General features: G+C 38.9%; 1 protein-coding gene across 1 annotated transcript in view; it reads right to left on the bottom strand.

Annotated features, from left to right (window-relative positions):
- Nucleotides 1-2,591: 2,591 nt before the first annotated feature.
- pemt (phosphatidylethanolamine N-methyltransferase) overlaps nucleotides 2,592-21,380 on the bottom strand; it is a 134,630-nt gene continuing 115,841 nt past the window's right edge. The window contains exons 6-7 of the mRNA XM_063058836.1: nucleotides 14,161-14,235; nucleotides 2,592-4,607 (exon numbers count right to left, since the gene is read on the bottom strand). Coding sequence (XP_062914906.1) covers nucleotides 4,553-4,607; nucleotides 14,161-14,235 — 130 coding nt within the window. The 3' untranslated portion in view covers nucleotides 2,592-4,552. The remainder of the gene's footprint in view (nucleotides 4,608-14,160; nucleotides 14,236-21,380) is intronic.

Below are 21,380 nucleotides of genomic sequence, written 5' to 3'. Positions count from 1 at the left end.
AGTCTTCAGTGCGTAAAAAAAATCTCCCAGGCCTGATCAAGTTTATACTAGGAGCTTGTGAGAATGTAGGGAAAAAATTGCTGGGGTCCTGGCAGAGAATTTTACTTCAATAGGCAAAGTACCGGAAGACAGAACGATGGCTAATTTTGTGCCTTTCTTTAACGGACACTGAAAGGACAAGCAAAAGGATTACAGGCTAGTGAGCCTAACATCAGTGGAATTTGGAAAGGCTGGAACTAATTAGAGGTATTCAGCATGGTTGAGTGTGGGAAATTTTGCCTTATGAATTTGAGTATTCTGAAGAGATGAGCAAGAGGATTGATGAGCACAGGATGGTAGATGTTGCCTACATGGACTTTAGCAAGGATCTTGGCAAGATCCCTCATAGTAGACTAGTTTGAAAGGTAGTTCACATGGGATCCAGGCTGAACTAGCCAATCAGATATAAAATTGGCTTGGTCATAGGAGTCATAAATTGTTAGTGGAGAGCTATTATCCAGATTGGAGGCTTATGACCAGTGATGTGCTACAAGGGTTTATGCTGGGTTCCCTGTTGACTGTTGGAACAGTCAAGGCTGGGATTATAAACACAAAATAATCTGCAGATGCTGGGGTCCTGACATAGGGTTCCGGCCCGAAACGTCGACCGATCTTTTCCACCGATGCTGCCCAACCTGCTGAGTTCCTCCAGCATGCTGTGAGTGTTGCCAAGGCTGGGATTATTTGTCTGTTACTGCTGCTTTTCAGAAAAAAATTACATGAAAACTGCATGTCCTCCTGCAACTGGTGAAACTCGCCTCATGCCTCTTTGGTGAAGAACATTCCACTGGATAACTTATCTGACTGACCCAGAAATCTTGCATCTAACAGAAGGAGCTCACATGGTGCAAGAGGGAACATTCCCATTAATCCTATTACTCTTCTCTTCATTCCCGTTACAGATTATGGGCCAAATGCAGGCACATGTAATCTGCTTAGATAGGTAACTTGATCTGAATGGATAAGTTGACCCCAAGGGCCTATTTGTTATGCCACAATACTCCACAATTCATTGACTACTCTGTAACATTCCCTCTCACCCCCTTGATTTGTAACTCAAGATGTTTTGTCATATACTTCTGGACCGAGGAGAGGGAAGAAAATGGTTTCTTTCAATCTTAATTACTGCCCCACTCTTTGTTTCTTTTATCCTGAGCTGGTGCTGCTCTATGGCATACAGTATCATAATTGCTAACAAGTAGCTGCCACTACAGGCAAGGATTAACTAAAAAATTAACAAAAGCCTGTGGTCAGAATAGACATCGTTATAAAAGGAAATTCCTTGGGTACAGACACGGCTGTTAAAATAAATAATTTATTCGCTAATCCTTGCCTCTGCTCACATTATACAAATCTTAGTTTAATTTACCTGTTGTTACCAGATCATATCAGGAGGCTCAGATCTTCTGCATCACTGACTCTCATTTTGCCATTTGTCTGGAGTTTGTAACTTCCATTAAATTTACTTTATTACTGAAGATGACATTTTTGAAGGGACATTAAAGGACTTGCTTTGATTAATGAGGACAGTCAGTTGTCAGCAAAACATTGTAGAAATTGTTCTTAATGAAAGCACTATAATTTTTTTATCATTTGCAGAAACCTTCAAGTATCCAAGTAAGAGTGATTCCAGTTTCATCTTTGTAAAGGTCAATGGCATAGGCTTTCACCCTGACAGCACTGCAACTACAGAATCCAGTAGCCTACAGTGCATTTTCTGCCGGATTTTCCTTTTGCCATTCATCTGCTTAAAATCTACAAGGTAATGTCATAAATCTACTATATTCTTTGCATTTTGGCAATTATAGCTTACTTCTGATAGATAATAGGCATTTTCTTAAAGGCAAATTAGAGTGTTTTCTAAATGATAATGAATTGTGTATGATCAGGGAAATTTAGGAAGCCCTGAAGATATATTGAGGAAAAAAACTAGTGAATAGCTGTAAAAAATAAAAATCAGTGTATATTGTTGTTTATTCCTGGTGTACATGGGGATGGAAGATAAAATGCTAGATAAATTATTCATGGAGAAATGTGTTTGGTTTTGGAAACTAGACATCAGGAAATATCTACTGATCTTCATTGGTTGTGGTACAGATCCATCAGAAAGATGCCAGAGATAAAATGATTGAACTTAAATGACAGATTGCACAAGGTGTTTAAAGAGGATATAAATAATAAGACTATAGACTCTAGTTGGAGACTAGACATGAAGGAAGTGTAATACCACAGATAAACCTATTGAAGGTGAAATCCTCAAAACTGAAACCAAATGATTTTGAGGATTATGAAACCAAAGTAGGCAAATGGAATAAAGGTACAAACACCCATAATCTAATTCAGTCAGAATATTCTGGCTTTGAGCCAATTTTGCATCACTTTTTCTATGAACTTAGATTTCTCCATGCTGAAACAATGAATGAATTTCACAGGACTACTATATATAGATATACTCACAGTATATAATCTTTGTAAGCTTTAAAAGTCATTACTAAAACTGATACTAAATTGCATATTCAAACTTCATTTAAAGCAAATAATTATACATTTTTAAAGTAATTTTGTTCAATAATTACAGAATTAACCACATAACAAATGTAATTCCATCTTTCGACATCCAGTTAGTCTTTTGCAATTTTATTCTACCAGTGGAGCTGGAACACAGAAAATTGAGCTACAAGGAATGGAATCCAATGCTTAATTGTACATTTCACCAAAAGTTAAAAATAACAAAAATGTGATATACTGTTCAAAAGAATAAACCATAAACATTAAAACCGATAAGGCAAATAAAAACATATTACTTTCTCATTTCAAACTAAGAATTAGAAAAATGCATATCCCATTACAAAAAGAACAGTCTCTATTTGTGAGTCAATGGCAGGCTCAAGTGTGCTTTCTAAGTAATTTTACAGAGACTGGGTTAAGGTGAAATTTCCATCATTCATGTCATGGTAATTTTTGCTTGTTCATACTTTACAATATGATGGCAGTGGACAAAGATCTGAAACTTTTTTTCAATTCTAATTTTTGATCTGCTTTGAACTTGCAATACAAGTAATTGATAAACTTGTGAGCAATATCTGCATTAGTGTCCTGCAAAATGGTTTGTGAAATATTTCTTTATGACATCTTTGACAGCTAAAGCAAGATCATCTAGCCTCCTGTATTAATAACCTGGACCAAATAGAAATGATGCTTTCAAACAATTTTATTTATCCATTGAAAAAAAACTTTGCTGCATGATGTTTTGAACTGATTTTGTATATTTCTAGAGAGAAGGCATCATATTAGCTCTAAGTACTTACAGACATACACCAAAGACTAAGGCAAGTAAAACTATGACCAACAAGTATGGCCTTTAAAACTACTGGAATTACTGAACAGAAGTCCTTGCTGACATCATTCTAGCTGATTCCATCAGATACATCCTGAGAGTAATCAGGAGTAGGAACTTTTAGCAATTTTTTTTCTCCCTTTGTTTAGAGACTTGGAAGTCACATTCCTATTCCCAACACAGGAGAGATTACCTCAGCAAGATTTGAACTGCTAAGTTTTCAGTCTGTGAGACATATCTATGACTTTGGAACACTATATGCAATGCAATATATTTTATCCATGAAATACAATTTAGTATACATTTAATGCAATACTGTTTATAATTTGCTTTTGTTGATTAAACTTTTGCTTTTTGAATTAGTTTTACACTCAACATACTTACACAATATTCTAGCATTAACAATTCAGGAAATTACAAATAAAAGATTAACAATGCCAGATGTCTGATATTTTCTATTGTTCTGTTGAACAAAGTAACAAGTTTATGTGAATTAATCTTACAATATTATACTGCAATCAGTCATGATTCACATTACCATCCCCTGCAACACTGGTTTTGGATTCATTGAAATGACAAATTCAGTTTGATAATTTTTACTACAATTTCCCTGCTGAGAAATAAACTGTAAAAAAAAAACAGAAATTTATTATATTAGCAGGTATGAATTCAGCACCACATTCAGAAATTAATATGACATGATTGGCATAGAAGGAAAAGTTGTCTGTACGATATTATCAGTCTTAACAATACCAAATGACCTACTTTAAAGTTCTTTAGTGAATACAAATAACATAATTTGATAAATTTGGATTAATATCTCGTTCATGTCTTTGTAGGCCAATGCTGGATAGTTTGTTCTACATTTGCATTTACAATGACATCATACTGAATAATGTTGTGTTTTTCCATTGTGAACATGAAATTCCCACCATTACTTTCTCATTTTAAGTTATAAGGAATCTTTTAGATCTCTTCTGAAGAATAGGCTGAAAAACCATTTTCATAACCAGCTATGGAACTATAAAGGGACATAGTTTGTAAAGATTCACATAATTAATAGCTACTAAATACAAGAACTCTTTCAGAAAAGTTACTGCACAATTCCAAATTGAATTAAAACAAGCAGTCCAATGGCTGTACAAGAAGATGTCTGCTTGATAAATGTCTAGCTGATCAGTTGTCCTTCAGTGTCTTTTCCTTTTGACGATATACTTCCTCTGTGAATGGCCTGTTTACAGAAAGAGACAGGTTTCACAAACTGTGATTAAGAGGAGTAATGATTTGACTGTTAGAATAAAGCATATACTGTATGTAATTGAAAATACTGCTCTATAGAGCTAAATTTCAGAAGGCAAAATAACATACTATTAATAGTCACAAGGTATGTTTATGAATACATACTCCAATGGCTAATATAAGAGGTCGCATTCCTTATAGTGAAAAGGTAAAATACTATTGTTTCAATGACAGACTTACATGATACTTTACCCTGTTTCAAAACTATTATTTCTAATTATTTTTAAAAAATTCTCTTTCTTGACCAGTTCCAATAGTTAATATAATCAGATAGTACGGAAAATAACACAATTTTTTTCTTTGCAATGTTTTCAAAATTTCTAGTTGTGTGAAGATACCCTCCAACTAAAAGTCGGGTTAATTTCCAACTACTACCAATAACTCACACAATAAAAATATTGAAAGAAATGAGTGTTTTTAAATACTTTTGCTTTGAGCAGTCTTACTTATAAATTATAACAACCTGGAGATCTTAAGAAATGCAGCTGACAAGGCAGTTGATGGTGAGATAGTGCTGGATGATGGCAAGATGATGCTGGTGAACTACGGCGACGTGTTGCAGGCAGCTTATAAAACTTCTAAATATACTTCTTCTGAATTACACTCACTGCAATCTGTAGCCTGTAATTTATCTTTAAGTAACGTACGTTTGAATCATCTAAACAAACTAGTGGTTTCATGATCTTCAGAAGGACTCGACGGACTTAACTCTCAAACAATGCAGGTATAGCATCTTTAAGAGGATGAAGTTATAACGCCATGGTCATAAGAGAGGGAGGACAGCAGGTCTCCAAGTCAGGCTAAAATGCTGAGGCATGAAACTACCTCTACCAAGTATCTTGTTAGCAAATGTCCAGTCACTGGAGAACAAGACTGAGGACCCAAGGGCAAGACTGCTGAATTGTTAATTGTTAGTGCTGAAATATTGCTGTATCGGAGGGAAATATATGGTGGCATACTGTATGTGTACATTGGTAAGAAATTTACTTTGAATTTTGATGACAGTTGGTCAAGCAACAAAACCTCCAGGAAACTTGATTCTTTTGGTAGAGACATAGAAAAGTATAGCACAGCAACAGGCCTTTTGGCCCATCTAGTCTGTGCTGAATCATTTAAACTTAGTAGTCCCATCGACCTGACTACTTGCATTGGCAGCCCATTCCACATTCCCACTACCCTCTGAGTGAAGAAGTTTCCCCTCATGCTTCTCTTTAATATTTCACCTTTCACCCTTGGTTGCAGTCCCACCCAACTTAAATGGAAAAAACCTGCTTGCATTTATCCTATCTATACCCCTCATAATTTTGTATACCTCTATCAAATCTCCCCTCAAACTTCTACGTTCCAAGGAATAAAGTTCCAACTTATTCAATCTTTCCTTACAACTCAGGTCCTCCAGTCCTGGCAACATCCTTGTAAATTTTCTCTGCAATTTTTAAACCTTATTTACATCTTTCCTGAAGGTAGGTGACCAATATTGAACTCAACACTCCAAATTAGCTCTCACCAATCTCTTGTATAACTTCCACATAGCATCCCATCTCCTGTGCCTAATGCCTTGGTTTATGAAGGCCAATGTGCCAAAACCCTTTCTTTACAACCCTATCACCTATGATACCACTTTCAAGGAATTATGGAGCTTTACTCCTGGATCCCTTTGTTCTATCACACTTCCTAGTGCCTTACCATTCACTGTGTAAGACCTACCCTGGTTGGTCCTACCTAAGTGTAACACCTCGCACTTGTCTGCATTAAATTCACCTACCATTTTTCAGCCCATTTTTCCAGCTGATGCATATCCTGCTGTAAACTGTGATAGTCTTCCTCGCTGTCCACTGTACCCCAATCTTGGTGTCACCTGCAAATTTGCTAATCCAGTTAACCACATTCACATCCAGATCATTGATCTAGATGACAAACAATGGACCCAGCACCAATCCCTGTGGCACTCCACCAGTCACAGGCCTCCAGTCAGAGAGGCAACCATCTACCAACACCCTCTGGCTTCTCCCACAAAGCCAATGTCAAATCAAATTTACCACCTCATCTTGAATACCAAACAACTGAATCTTCTTGAATAGTGATTCCCAAGGGGTTGGGGGGGGGGGGTGGCAGCTACGTGTCCTAAGGGGGGCGTGGGGGGTGTTCAAGATTGTGCGTGGGGGGAATGGTAAGTGGCACCCTAACTTTGGCACTATAATTTTGAGAACCTATGTGATTGGTCAATTGCTCTAACTGGAATAGTATAAGGATAGCTTGCTGAACACCAGCTCTTTCTTGGTTAACATTCAGATTCCAATCTGAATCTTTGTTAACATGATTTTCACTGTTGTAATAGCCTCGCTGTTTCTTTGCATGCCATTACCATTTTTCCACCCGTGTTAACTCGCTGCCGTCAGCAACATCCAATAGGCATTCCCAGTTTGTGTTTTTTTATTTTAATTTAGCCCCATTAATGATGGATAAATACGTACGGCACAATCTCTGGGTCTGAAGGCGGTGATGTCCTGAATTCTAATCCTGCTAAGAAACAGAAACTACAGACAGTGTGTCAATACAATGTTACATACCTGGAGTATGGTTTTATTCCATTCCTGTCAGATCAGTGACGCCCCATGTGTCTTATTTGTAACACTGTACTGTCTAATGAAGCCATGAAACCATCAAGATTACAGGAACACTTCTGTAAAAGACACCCTGAAAAGGCTACTTCTGGTATTACTTGCATCATACAACGTAGTGCTCTCTAGTTACCTGATGAGGTAATCGTAGCCTTTAGTCAGGAGTAGATGTTGTCAGGTGGTGCCCAACCTTCATAAAGTGTTTCAACCCTTAACCACTAACTGTCCAGTTGGCGGGTCAGCAATGGAGTCCATCCGCTCATGAATTCCAGCTCAATACTCACCTCCTCCATATCCAGCAAGAAGCTCTTTCTGCTTCCTTTCCCATCCTGTGAGCCGGGTGATTCTTGCTCCTTTCACCAAGGCCCAGTACAGAGAGCTACTTGCATGTTGACCTTGCTGGGATCCCTCCAGAGGGAATAGTCACGCCTGCCACCCTGTGTCCCTGCACTCCTGGACTAAGGACTGGTACTGTACTTCAGGGCCTTCCTCTGCTGAGCCTCCTCGGATCCTTTCTCCCATGGTACTGTGAGTTCCACCAGGATGATTTTCCTGTCTTTGGTAGACCACAATACGATGTCTGCTTGAAGTGTGGTTTGCACCACCTCTGGGAACTGCAGCTTCCTCCCCACATCGACCCTCATCTCCCACGATCTGGAAGTTTGTAGCAGATTGGACTTGGGCCTCTTTGATCTGACTGGTGTGACCCTCTCCTTTATGAAAATGACTGTCCTGTTTGCCTCTCTGCCAGCTGGTTTCCTTTACACCTCTCCCGCTCCAGTGTGTCACAGCAAGGGACAGCAGGACTTTGTTGTGGCACAACCTATACCATCCTTGTGTTAAAGCTGTTTTGCATCCTGACAGTATGCATGCCAGTGAACCCCGCTGACCACAAAGCTTGAAGTTAGGGTCCTCTCTCAGCCCCCATGTGTGTAGCTGTGACGGTGTAAGGAAAGTGTCATACACAGACTGCAGGAAGAAAAAAATGAGGAAGGATTCCAGTCTCCAAAGTTCTGCTTAAGTGATCTTGCGCTTGAGAAGATCCCATTTTGTCTAGAAGCCATGTGACCCAAACTCCAATGCCTTCAATAACCACCTTTCATCTTCATGGATCCATACCTCTGCCTGGACTATTTCACACCTATCCCTAGCACATACACTCCCCCGATGTTGGAAGTGTGTTGAGCTGAGGCCTTGCCATCCCAGGCATGGGTTGCCAATGATGCTTCCCAATTGCAGAGAGCTCACTGTCTGGTCTATGGCTGAGTTGGCAGCCCACTTTCGGTCCAATCCTGTTGTGACTTCTGCTTAGATTACAAGCTTGTCATCACAGCCCCTCAGTGTTTACATAACTCTACACTTTGCCACCTGGAACTCCTCTCCTACCGATGACAAGAGGGGTGTAGTTGGCCTGATTTTATGTAGAGCCCCACTGAAGAAAAACTTGGGGAAATCCACAGCCACCCCCGCAAGTGCTTATTGACTTTCCTGTCGATGCCTTCTACAGTGGTCATGGGGAACTCGTATGCCATGAAAAGCCAGAGCAGCCTTGGTAGAAGATCATGTTGGTACAACCACGTTTTAAATTTACCAGGGTGCCTGGTTTTGTTGATGTTCTTCAGCCACTCTTCAGTCTGCTTTACATTGTCAGTGATATTGGCACTGTCCGTCATTGCTGCATTAAACCAATTTCCCCTGTGGAATTACTTCTTTCTGTAATTGAAAACTGAACTTGCTAGTAAACTTGCCCTTTTTGATCATCATGCATCTGGATTTCCTGTTCTTGAAGGTCATCCTGGCCCAGGTAGCTACGTTGTCCAGGGTTTCTGATACCCATCTTGCCTGGACATAGGTCACAGTGGTTACTCAGCTCCAGAAGATGAAGGAAGCATTTGAGAAGCATTGACACTTGAGTCATTTGCCAAGAAAGCTAAAAATGATCTTGTTAGCAATCTCATAGTCATAGTCATACTTTATTGATCCCGGGGGAAATTGGTTTTAGTTACAGTTGCACCATAAATAATTAAATAGTAATAAAACCATAAATAGTTAAATAGTAATATGTAAATTATGCCTGGAAATAAGTCCAGGACCAGCCTATTGGCTCAGGGTGTCTGACCCTCCAAGGGAGGAGTTGTAAAGTTTGATGGCCACAGGCAGGAATGACTTCCTATGACGCTCTGTGCTGCATCTCGGTGGAATGAGTCTCTGGCTGAATGTACTCCTGTGCCCAACCAGTACATTATGTAGTGGATAGGAGATATTGTCCAAGATGGCATGCAACTTGGACAGCATCCTCTTTTCAGACACCACCGTCAGAGAGTCCAGTTCCATCCCCACAACATCACTGGCCTTACGAATGAGTTTGTTGATTCTGTTGGTGTCTGCTACCCTCAGCCTGCTGCCCCAGCACACAACAGCAAACATAATCGCACTGGCCACCACAGACTCGTAGAACATCCTCAGCATCGTCCAGCAGATGTCAAAGGACCTCAGTCTCCTCAGGAAATAGAGACGGCCCTGACCCTTCTTGTAGACAGCCTCAGTGTTCTTTGACCAGTCCAGTTTACTGTCAATTCGTATCCCCAGGTATTTGTAATCCTCCACCATGTCCACACTGACCCCCTGCATGGAAACAGGGGTCACCAGTACCTTAGCTCTCCTCAGGTCTACCACCAGCTCCTTAGTCTTTTTCACATTAAGCTGCAGATAATTCTGCTCACACCATGTGACAAAGTTTCCTAAAATAGCCCTGTACTCAGCCTCATCTCCCTTGCTGATGCATCCAACTATAGCAGAGTCATCATAAAACTTCTGAAGATGACAAGACTCTGTGCAGTAGTTGAAGTCCGAGGTGTAAATGGTGAAGAGGAAGGGAGACAAGACAGACCCCTGTGGAGCCCCAGTGCTGCTGATTCTTTTAACATTCTAAAATGATAACAAAGTGTGGAAAATCTTATACAATTGGTGAAAGATTAATAATACCGATTGTATAAGAAGTCTTCACCACTGTTCTCAAAATGGATACCAGTATTTTAAAATCAATTCCTCTGAGTCATAACTCTGTAGCTCGTTGTATTGACAAAACAAATGAAGACATTGAGAATCAATTATGCAACTGGATGAGTCAACTGTGCAAGACAATGGAGAATCAATCTACCACGAGCTCAAAATGTATATTGAGGATGAAAGTATTCCAATTAGGAACAAGATTTCATCAATATTTCACAGACAGTGAATTTTTGTCAAGCATGGTTCTTGTAATATCTGCTATCAACAGAATTAAAGCTCATCTATTAAATAGCAGAATATTTTGCCAGTTATTCCAAGATATTTTGCTTGAGGAGTATAAGAAGTGCAAGAAAATACTTAAGAAAGAAATCAGGAGGGCTAAAAGAAGACATAAAGTTGCCTTGGCAGTCAAAGTGAAGGATAATCCAAAGAGCTTTTACAGGTATATTAAGAGCAAAAGGATTGTAAGAGATAAAATTGGTCCTCTTGAAGATCAGAGTGGTCGGCTATGTGCAGAACCAAAGGAAATGGGGGAGATCTTAAATAGGTTTTTTGCGTCTGTATTTACTAAGGAAACTGGCATGAAGTCTATGGAATTAAGGGAAACAAGTAGTGAGATCATGGAAACTGTACAGGTTGAAAAGGAGGAGGTGCTTGCTGGCTTGAGGAAAATTAAAGTGGATAAATCCCCGGGACCTGACAGGGTGTTCCCTCGGACCATGAAGGAGACTAGTGTTGAAATTGCAGGGGCCCTGGCAGAAATATTTAAAATGTCGCTGTCTACAGGTGAGGTGCAGGAGGATTGGAGAGTGGCTCATGTTGTTCCGTTGTGTAAAAAAGGATCGAAAAGTAATCTGGGAAATTATAGGCCGGTAAATTTAATGTTGGTAGTAGGTAAGTTATTGGAGGGAGTACTAAGAGACAGAATCTACAAGCATTTGGATAGACAGGGACTTATTAGGGAGAGTCAACATGGCTTTGTGCGTGGTAGGTCATGTTTGACCAATCTATTGGAGTTTTTCGAGGAGGTTACCAGGAAAGTGGATGAAGGGAAGGCAGTGAATATTGTCTACGTGGACTCCAGTAAGGCCATTGACAAAGTCCCGCATGGGAGGTTAGTTAGGAAAATTCAGTCGCTAGGTATACATGGAGAGGTGGTAAATTGGATTGGACATTGGCTCAATGGAAGAAGCCAAAGAGTGGCAGTAGAGAATTGTTTCTCCGAGTGGAGGCCTGTGACTAGTGGTGTGCCATAGGGATCAGTGCTGGGTCCATTGTTATTTGTCATCTATATCAATGATCTGGATGATAAAGTGGTAAATTGGATCAGCAAATTTGCTGATGATACAAAGATTGGAGGTGTAGTAGACAGTGAGGAAGGTTTTCAGAGCCTGCAGAGGGACTTGGATCAGCTGGGAAAATGGGCTGAAAAATGGCAGATGGAGTTTAATACAGACAAGTGTGAGGTATTGCACATTGGAAGGGCAAACCAAGGTAGAACATACAGGGTTAATGGTAAGGCACTGAGGAGTGCAGTAGAACAGAGGGATCTGAGAATACAGATACAAAATTCCCTAAAAGTGGCGTCACAGGTAGATAGGGTCGTAAAGAGAGCTTTTGGTACATTGGCCTTTATTTAATCAAAGTATTGAGTATAAGAGCTGGAATGTTATAATGAGGTTGTATAAGGCATTGGTGAGGCCGAATCTGGAGTATTGTGTTCAGTTTTGGTCACCAAATTACAGGAAGGATATAAATAAGGTTGAAAGAGTGCAGAGAAGGTTTACAAGAATGTTGTCGGGACTTGAGAAACTCAGTTACAGAGAAAGGTTGAATAGGTTAGGACTTTATTCCCTGGAGCGTAGAAGAATGAGGGGAGATTTGATAGAGGTATATAAAATTATGATGGGTATAGATAGAGTGAATGCAAGCAGGCTTTTTCCACTGAGGCAAAGGGAGAGAAAAAACAGAGGACATGGGTTAAGGGTGAGGGGGGAAAAGTTTAAAGGGAACTTTAGTGGGGCCTTCTTCACACAGAGAGTGGTGGGAGTATGGAATGAGCTGCCAGACGAGGTGGTAAATGCGGGTTCTTTTTTAACATTTAAGAATAAATTGGACAGATACATGGATGGGAGGTGTATGGAGGGATATGGTCCGTGTGCAGGTCAGTGGGACTAGGCAGAAAATGGTGCGGCACAGCCAAGAAGGGCAAAAAGGCCTGTTTCTGTGCTGTAGTTTTTCTATGGTTTCTATAACAATGAAGAGTTTGAATGCTTGCTTCTTCACACTGAAGTGCATTGGCTGTCAAAAAGCTGCTGCTTTTCTTTGATATTTTTGACACCGCAATTAAATTTTTGTTCAAAGTCGACAAGAACTTGGGAAACAATATTGAACTTCTACATGGAGATGTGGCATACCTAGTCAATCTATATGACAAAATGAACATTCTATATCTGAAACTGCAGGGTGAGAATTCCAATCAGAAAGTTGGAAGTATACAAGCAAAACACTGGGAAAGAATGTTCTAACGGTTTCCCTGCATGGAAAGTATGGCACTCTCTTTCACAGGCGGTGATTTGCAAGAGTACTGCTTATACCTGCAGTCACTGAAGGAGGATTTTCAGTATTGATTCAAGGATTTGAACAACCTGGAAATCCTGGACCAGGTAATTAACTCATTTCTTTGCTAGGTAGAAGATCAGGGAGAGAGCTTGCAAGAAGATATGATCAAAATTCACAATGAAGAAGAAGAAAAAAAACTTCTCAAAAATGTTGGCCTTTGTGGCGTGTGGCTAAACTGTCATACAAAATTTTCTGGTCTTTGGAGAAGAGCCAAACTTCCCTTCACTGCACTTCCATCCTCCTATCTTATTGAAAGAGGCTTTAGTGCAGTGGACCACATACGCACAAAAAACAGAAACCACTTGGACATTGTTAAGTGTGGGTACTTCAGGCATTTGCTATCACAACTTGAAGATATTTCAACTCTTGCTAAAAACCATCAAGCTCAAGGATTACATTGATATTGAAGGTGCTGTACAGCGCACAGGTACCATGTAAACTAGGTTTAAAGACAAATAAAAATTTAAAGCAGAATTATTTTTCTCATGTTGGCATATGGTAGATATGTTTTTACAATATGGGGGTGCCGAGAAGTATATTGTGCCTAAGAGGGTTATTGGCAAGTATGAAGGTGCTTTATAGGGACATTGGCAAGTATGAAAGTGCTTTGGGAGGGGGGGTGATGGGCTAAAAAAAGTTGGGAAACACTTTTCTTGACCAACCTCTCATGCGGGACCTTTTCAAATGCTTGCCAAAGTCTATATACACAACACCCACTGCCTTGCCCTCACCAACTTTCCTAGTAACTTCCTTGAAAAACTCTTAAGATTGGTTCGACACGACCTAACATACAGAAAGCCATACTTACTATCCTAAATCAGTCCCTCCGCACTTAGAATAGCTTCCAAAAACTTTCTCACTCCTAATTTCTGTTTCAAAATTGAAAAACTGCTGTGGGTTGCCTATTTAAAGTGGGAGTTTCCCCTTTTTAGCTTTGCAGCAAAGCAGAGATGTAGGCTGTAAATCAGTATGAAAGGAAACGGACATAGAGTTGAACATTTAAATTTGAACAGAGTTAAGGTGCACCATATACTTCAGGCATACAGCAGAAGACACTGCTGGAAGCTAAGCATTACCATGCTCTTTTAAAATGTTGGGCTTATACAAAATATACGAAGTGTGTTAATTAACATATACAATCCAATATTTGATTCAGCTGAATATTTATAAAGTCTCTTTTGGGGGACATAACCATAAAGATTAATCCAGTGCGGACACTGGAATACAAACCTTTCAAACATAATGGCAACTTTGTATACTGCTGCAACCCAAGCGGTGAGCACGAAACCTGTTGGACTGGCATTCCTATTGATTTGCAAAGAGAAAAAGAGGTTTTAAAAAAGGGATATAAGTGCCAAGTTAATCATATTAAAATACCAGAAGACCTCTGAAATTAGATACGCAATAACACAGTTTTCTCAAAGAGTTCGGCCATCCACAATTAAACCTGATTCATTCGTGAGGCAGCTTCACCTTTTTCACTCTGGCAAGCCATACAGTAAGATTATTGGGCATTACCAGATAAACATTATTCAGGAAACAACTCATCCATTTTTGCAAGCTATTTTTTCCACTTGCATTGTGGTCAAGCCTCTTTTGAAATGCAAAATAATTGCAAGTTGGCCTCATTTATTAATTACATTCGGCTGCATAAATCTAAAACTATGTTGACTTTCCACTACCCAAATTCAATGAGTCAAAATTTCTTTCTGCAAAGATGATCTATTTTTGCCTCAGCACAATCTTACTCTTTTATCTTCAAAGCAATCATATGATTCTAATGCAACAAACTCAAAATTCTCGAGGAATGAATTCATAGAGGGGAGTAAACAGTCAAAATATCAGGAACCAAAGGCAGACATTCTAGAATGTTCAGGCTAATCAAATAATTATATACCCAAACTTGCCAGCAGAGCCAAAAATGTTATAAAAATGTTAACTTAAAGCAACTTAAGCTATTGGCCCATAAAAATACAGCAGCATTAAGATGCAAGTCATTCTACTCAGACTGGAATATTTTATGCTTATCCAACCCATTTAATTATTTGACCTGAACTTAAAAATACAATATCTTAAATGTCTGCAGCCTTACAATACTATATTATATATTATAAAACAGTTCAACAACACTTCAACAGGAAGACCTATTCTTACACCAGTCCCATTTTATTCTCCCCACATTCCCATCTACTCCCTCCAGATTCGACCACTCATCTATACAGCCAAAGTGGTCAATTAATCTACCAAGAGGTCCAAAAAAAAAAGATATGGGAGGAAACCAGAGCACATGGATGAAACCCACATGATCACAGAGAAAATTTGCAAGTTCCACATGCACACAGAGAACCAGATGTCAGGATTGAACGATCCTGGAGCTGTAAGGCAGCAACTGTACTAGCAGCATCACTGTGATAGCTGACCTGAATGATGTCAAAGTGCCTAAAGGAACCAAGGAAGTGATGTTACATTGTTGGTTTGCTAAGCAAAGTAATTATAATACACTTGCTTTGTGACAATATTAAGGCTTCACTGTCAAAAACATGCTGATGAGAGAAAGGAAAGAGAATCAGGGTTGTCACAGAGTCAGTAACTTTAGTATTTATTTAGTAAGAGGATCTCAATTAGTGACAGATGTCAAATTAAGTTGCCGATTACATGTATTTCAATGGCCCCTTGAGTTTTGATTTTAAATGGTAGGTATAATACTGGCTATCATTAATTCATTAAATTTTAAGAGTAAAATGACCATAATCAGAAATTGACAAAATAGAAATTTTACTACAAACTATCATTGATATTTACAATTTTTAAAAAAAGAGTACAGGAACTCACCCAGTAATTTTTTTTATTGGCTTATTACATGAAGTCATACAAAACTATCTTTATAGATCATGAAAAGCTTTGTCATAAGAGAGCAGAAGGAAAAATGCAGCAATTTAAAGGAGAATTTTTAAAAATATCCAATATAACAAGTGAGTGACATAGAGACTCAAGATGTGTGATTTGTCTCCTTTTGTGAACTGGGTGATACAGTGAAGACAGATATACTAGGAGGAAAATCTCCGCGGGTGCACCATCCAGAGACCACAATTGAAGAAAATCAAATGTGCAGCTACAATGTCATGCCTCAGAATTGTGAGAAACTGATGAGCGGAGACAGACTTGCATTAAAAAAGAGAAACCTAATGATTAAGTTGGGCATGAGATCAGCTGGGCTAATGATGCACAAGACAGCAAGTGCAACATTTCCAATAAAATAGTTGCAAGAAGGTCCTAAAATCTAAAGGTTTGTGTATCATGAGAACATCTACGGAAGCAGTCAATGCTTACATTTTAGGAGAAATTGGAGATGCCCATAGATCTTCTGTTTCCACCTCAAGCTCTCGTGGATTGTCAAAAAACTCACTTTGGAGACCACACCATTGGCTGCACATGCACAATGCAGCAACACATGACTCGACAACTGCCTTTTGTAATGCATTCTGTGGGTATTTGGATAACTGTTGCACCATGAAGTTTGAGGCCAGTGATAATATTAGCTGCCATCCAAAGTACCCGATGAATTAGCTCACCAATCACAAAGAAGATACGATAAATGTCTTTGATACACATATCACACATTGGTCCTTGATGTTCTGCCACATAATTATGTTGCCAATTCATTGTAAGCCAGTCAGTGGAGAAATTGTCTCATTTTCCAACTGAGAAAAATTCCCTCTACCAACACCAGTGATGGAAACACTCCCATTGTTGAATCAATCCAAGTTCGCAGTGTAATATTCCCTAGCTGGTAATTTTCCTTTTATCCTGGTTGACATATAAATGCAACACAGTGAAACCAGCCAAGGCATTGCGAGAATTTAATGTTACTAGTTAATATAAGTATTTGTTGAAACAACTTAGTTAAGTAAGACTAGCGATTTGCAGGTGAAATGACAGTGTCCGTCATTGAAAACGCCATCAGATATATACCTTAAGTAGCTCAAGAAACAATAATTAGAGCACCAGAAAATTTAAAATCTATTACCTGCCATTGAACATGGCAATCAAACCACCAAGTTAATCACTTTAATCATTTGCTTTTCAAATACTAACCTTAGGAAATTTTTGAATATCAGTGAAGATTTGTCGTGTGATAACAATCAGCAATATCAGTTTAAGAAAAGTAATTCCATTTCAAATACATTGTGATCTTATTCAGTGATTGTACTAAATTTGCAATTATATGAATACACGATATTTTCAACATGATAGGACAGAGTATAAATGCCAGGAACAGACTGGCATATTTCACATCTGCACCAGGTTGAGATTAACAATTAACATAGATAATGAGAAAAAATAAAACACCAATTTATCACCAGTTGATCAGCGAACTGAAGAGTGGAATAGTGCATTCAGTTACAATTTCATTATCTTTAGAGAGAACTGGAAGTACTGTATGTGAAATTGCTAGTAAGAATAAGAAACATAGAAGACATCAAAGCACATCCCAAGACTAAATCATATTTAGAACAATCATTAAGTATTATTAACAGTGCTGAATAAAACACAGCAAATTAACTTACAAAAGACTAACCTAAGTGAATATGCCACTGATTTGGCTAAAATCCTTAACTGCATTAAATCTTTACTTCAATTTTCTTTTTGCTTAAGTGATGCAAAAGTATGCACTTTCTGTCAGAATATAGTAGAACTAATCACAGACTATTTCACTCTTGACAGCAATTGAGTAAACTCCATTATGACCTCCACTCTTTAGATGGAATAGTTAATCACCTTGGTCAAAGCTGTGGAACCATATATTTGTTCTGAAATTTGGATGGAAAAGGAATTTATTCAGAAGATTCAGGATCAATTCAAGGTGGTTAAAAATAGTAAGGATGAAAAATCCTCAAGGGGGTTTGGGCTCAAGTGATGAATGAATTAGGTTCTTTGATGTACTAGCTCTTGACTGCATGTTTCCATACAAGTGTAGTATCAATGACTTCAAAAGTTTCAGGGAAAATAACAGACCTTTTGGCATAATGTTACAGTTCAATTGAGAGGTTACCCTGGTGCATACATGTCCCATGGAGCTGAACTGAGCATCAAAATCAGAATGAGATTTACTAATTTATCACTGATTATTGATGTGAAATTTGCTGTTTTGCAGCAGTAGTGCAAACACATTAAATTTCTATAAATTATAAAAATAAATGAGTACTAAAATACAAAAAGAATAATGAGGTAGCTTGGTATGATAGAGAAGGATTTGATAGAATATGATAGCTTGGTTCTATGAGAACTCACACAGGACAGTTCACATAACTCAGAATGGTAAGCCATGTAGGCTGATTCTTAGTCTAGCTTGACTGTATGAAAATGGACAGATAAATGTACAGCTGACTTTCCATTGTAACATGATCTGGAGTAAATATTTGCTATTCTATAAATTGGAACAATACTTTGAGTGGTGAGTAGGGAAAGTGATCAGCCTAAGTGGGAACTACCCAATTGTTGGATGCTGTGCTTCTTCTTCCTCAGCCATCACCCCGACCGGAGCATATGCTGCCGACAGCAGCTCGCCAGAATCCTCGGTCCTGAGCCGAAGGCTGACTGGCCCTGTGGCTTCTGCTTTCACCATATAACTTCATGTGTCTTCTAAGCAAAGATCTTTCTTCTCCCAAAACTGAGGCTTTTAAGCTTCTGTTGGCATTTCTGTAGCTCTGCCTTTTTACGGGATGGGGTTGCTAGCTTCATACCCAATTCTCCTCCTTTCCCAGCTGGACTTGAGACCACCCACAGTGGAGTTTAATCGTCTGCTGGTAAAGTATGTCATAACTTTTGATTCACGTTATTCTATTCATTCATTTATGAACAACTATTTTTTTCCCATTCGCTTAATTCTACTATTATGACTTAGTAACACAATGTTTATACAGAATTCTGCATCTTTTTTGAAGGTGTTATTTATCTCTCCTATTATTATAATTATTTGCGACAATATCTAGGAATCCATAGGTAAAACACAAGATATCGTTACATCTGTTGAGCGTTTTCCAGATGTTCTGTTTCCACTTCAGATTTCCAACTTCTGCAACATTTTTGATTCAGTAGGGATGAATGACAGAGATAATAAATTTAATGATGTAGTGATCCTTTAGGATAGATTAATGGCAGTGACTCAGATCGAAACAAGGAGTTGAGAACATGTAGGATGCTGGTTTGATGTCTTCATTCATTACCTATTCAATCTAGCTTGCTTACAGAATTTAACAGTATACAGATATTATTACTAAGGCTTACCTTAATGCTGCCCTCAACTCTTCCATTGCTATCTTAGATACAACTGTTCAAAAAAGTCTTGGTCTCTCCCTTGTGATATTTATTAACCTGGGGACACTCAAGATTCTGATATCTACCTTGCACTACAAGTTTATCCATCATCAATGTACTTAAAACCCTACAGCTTGCTCCTGGGTATGCAAAAATTGGCTTCAAACCACCTTCCTATTCTTTGAACATCCTTCAGTCCAAGAACTCTGAAATACCTCCGCTTATAGCCTCTCACTGTCACAGATGAAGATTGTTTTGCTGCCAGTGGAAAGCATCTTACACCCAATACAGATGTGTCAGTTGTGGATGAAACCATAGCAAGCTCCAGTGTATAACACAAGATATGAGGAGTTGCATTACTTGAGTGGGGACCACTTTTTCCTGTAACCATGGCTATTCCATGAAACTATATTAAATAGGCAAAAGGAGAAAAAGAGTTCCAACTACCTGTTCCTGAAACTTGATCGTTTTGAAACAAATTCCCTCCTTAACTCTGTGCTACAACTTTAGTAAAAGCCAAATATAAAAATCTAGGCAACTCAGTAAAAGTAAATAGGAGCTACCTTTAATAATTGTTCCTTGTCCTTCTTAAGGAATAAACATTTTCCACACTGCTAAGACAGAAAGTTGGAATATTTCATTCCCAACTATGCTCACTATTTCACATCATCAGCTTTACATGGGAGATTCCCACATTCATTTGCACATACCTGCTTGTAACATGAGTAACACACACAAAATGCTGGAGAAACTCAGCAAATCTGGCAGCATCTGTAGAGGAACCATCGACACCTTGGCTGAGATCCTTCATCAGGACCTTTTATCAGGAGGGTCAGTTTATTTGAGATTAGAGTCTCAATCTATTTGAGATTATGTCTGAAATTTGACAGCAATTATGGATGTGCTAAGATGTTGAAGGAATCTCCCCCAGCATCCTGCTTATTCCAGATTCCAGTATCTTGTATCTGATAAAGTCTATCAGAGCAACGGTTATTTAATATCCTGCCGTAAATCACTTTGCTTTCATATTTATTGTGTTGATTTTTGGAAGAAAAATGTATAGGATTGGAGTACAAGAATTCAACAGATTCAGCAATTGGAACAAACAATTGTTGGGAGCATTGCTCATTACTTTGAAATTTGTGCACAAATATAGATTGGGTAATTTTGACATATAAAAGGTGAGACAATCAAACCCAGAGTACAAGTGGACAATATTTGTTGTTAAGTGATTGTTTGAATTCTCTAATATGCAGGCCATGGCATTCACATGACACTGAAACTCTTTTCTGGACAATATTCAGGGATTCATCTTTGAATTTGAAAGAATATGCCACAACTGGCACTGACTTCATCAAGACCTGTGTGTACCTTTGAGTATATAGTGAACATACCCAAACCAAAAACCCTGGATGAACTAGGAGATTCATAGCCTGCTGAGGGCTAAATTTGTGGCATTCAAGACCAGAACTATACAATAATTCCAATCTGCAGAAGGCTATAAGAGCGAGAAAACAATTCCAATTGGAGTTAGAGATGGAATTAGATGTACGTCAGCTCTGGCAGGTTTTGCAGGCCATTTCACCCTACAAGGCAAAACAAACATCACAAATGGCTGTGAAGCTTCACTTTAAGATGAGCTCAATGCCTTTTATGCACCCTTGGAAAGTGAGAATAAAACTACACCTTGTGAATTCCTACAGCATCTAGTGACCCTGCAATCTCTGTCTTGGAGGATGACATAAGAACATCTTTCAAGAGGGTGAATACTTGCAAGGTGTCAGACCTTGATGGTGTACCTGGCAGGGTACTGAAAATCTGTGCCAACTAATTGGAGGGGGTGTGCATGGACATTTTCAATCTCTCATTGCTGCAATCAGGGGTTCCCACCTGCTTTACTGGAGCAACAATCATACCAGTGCCCAAGAGCAGTGACAGTTGCCTCAATGACCACAGGCCAGTTGCATTAACATCTTCTATGATTAAATGCTTTAAGCAGTTGGTCATGGCCAGAAATAACTCCTGCCTAAGCAAGGTCCTGGAGCCACTGTAATTTGCCTTTTGCCACAAAAGTTCGACAGCAGATGCAATCTCACTGGCTCTCCACTCGGTCTTGGATCACCTGGACAATA

This window comes from Mobula hypostoma, chromosome 9, assembly GCF_963921235.1.
Source record: "Mobula hypostoma chromosome 9, sMobHyp1.1, whole genome shotgun sequence".
Lineage (NCBI taxonomy): Eukaryota > Metazoa > Chordata > Chondrichthyes > Myliobatiformes > Myliobatidae > Mobula > Mobula hypostoma.
The sequence above is the reverse complement of the archived record's forward strand: the minus strand, read 5'-3'. Positions and strand labels throughout refer to the sequence as shown.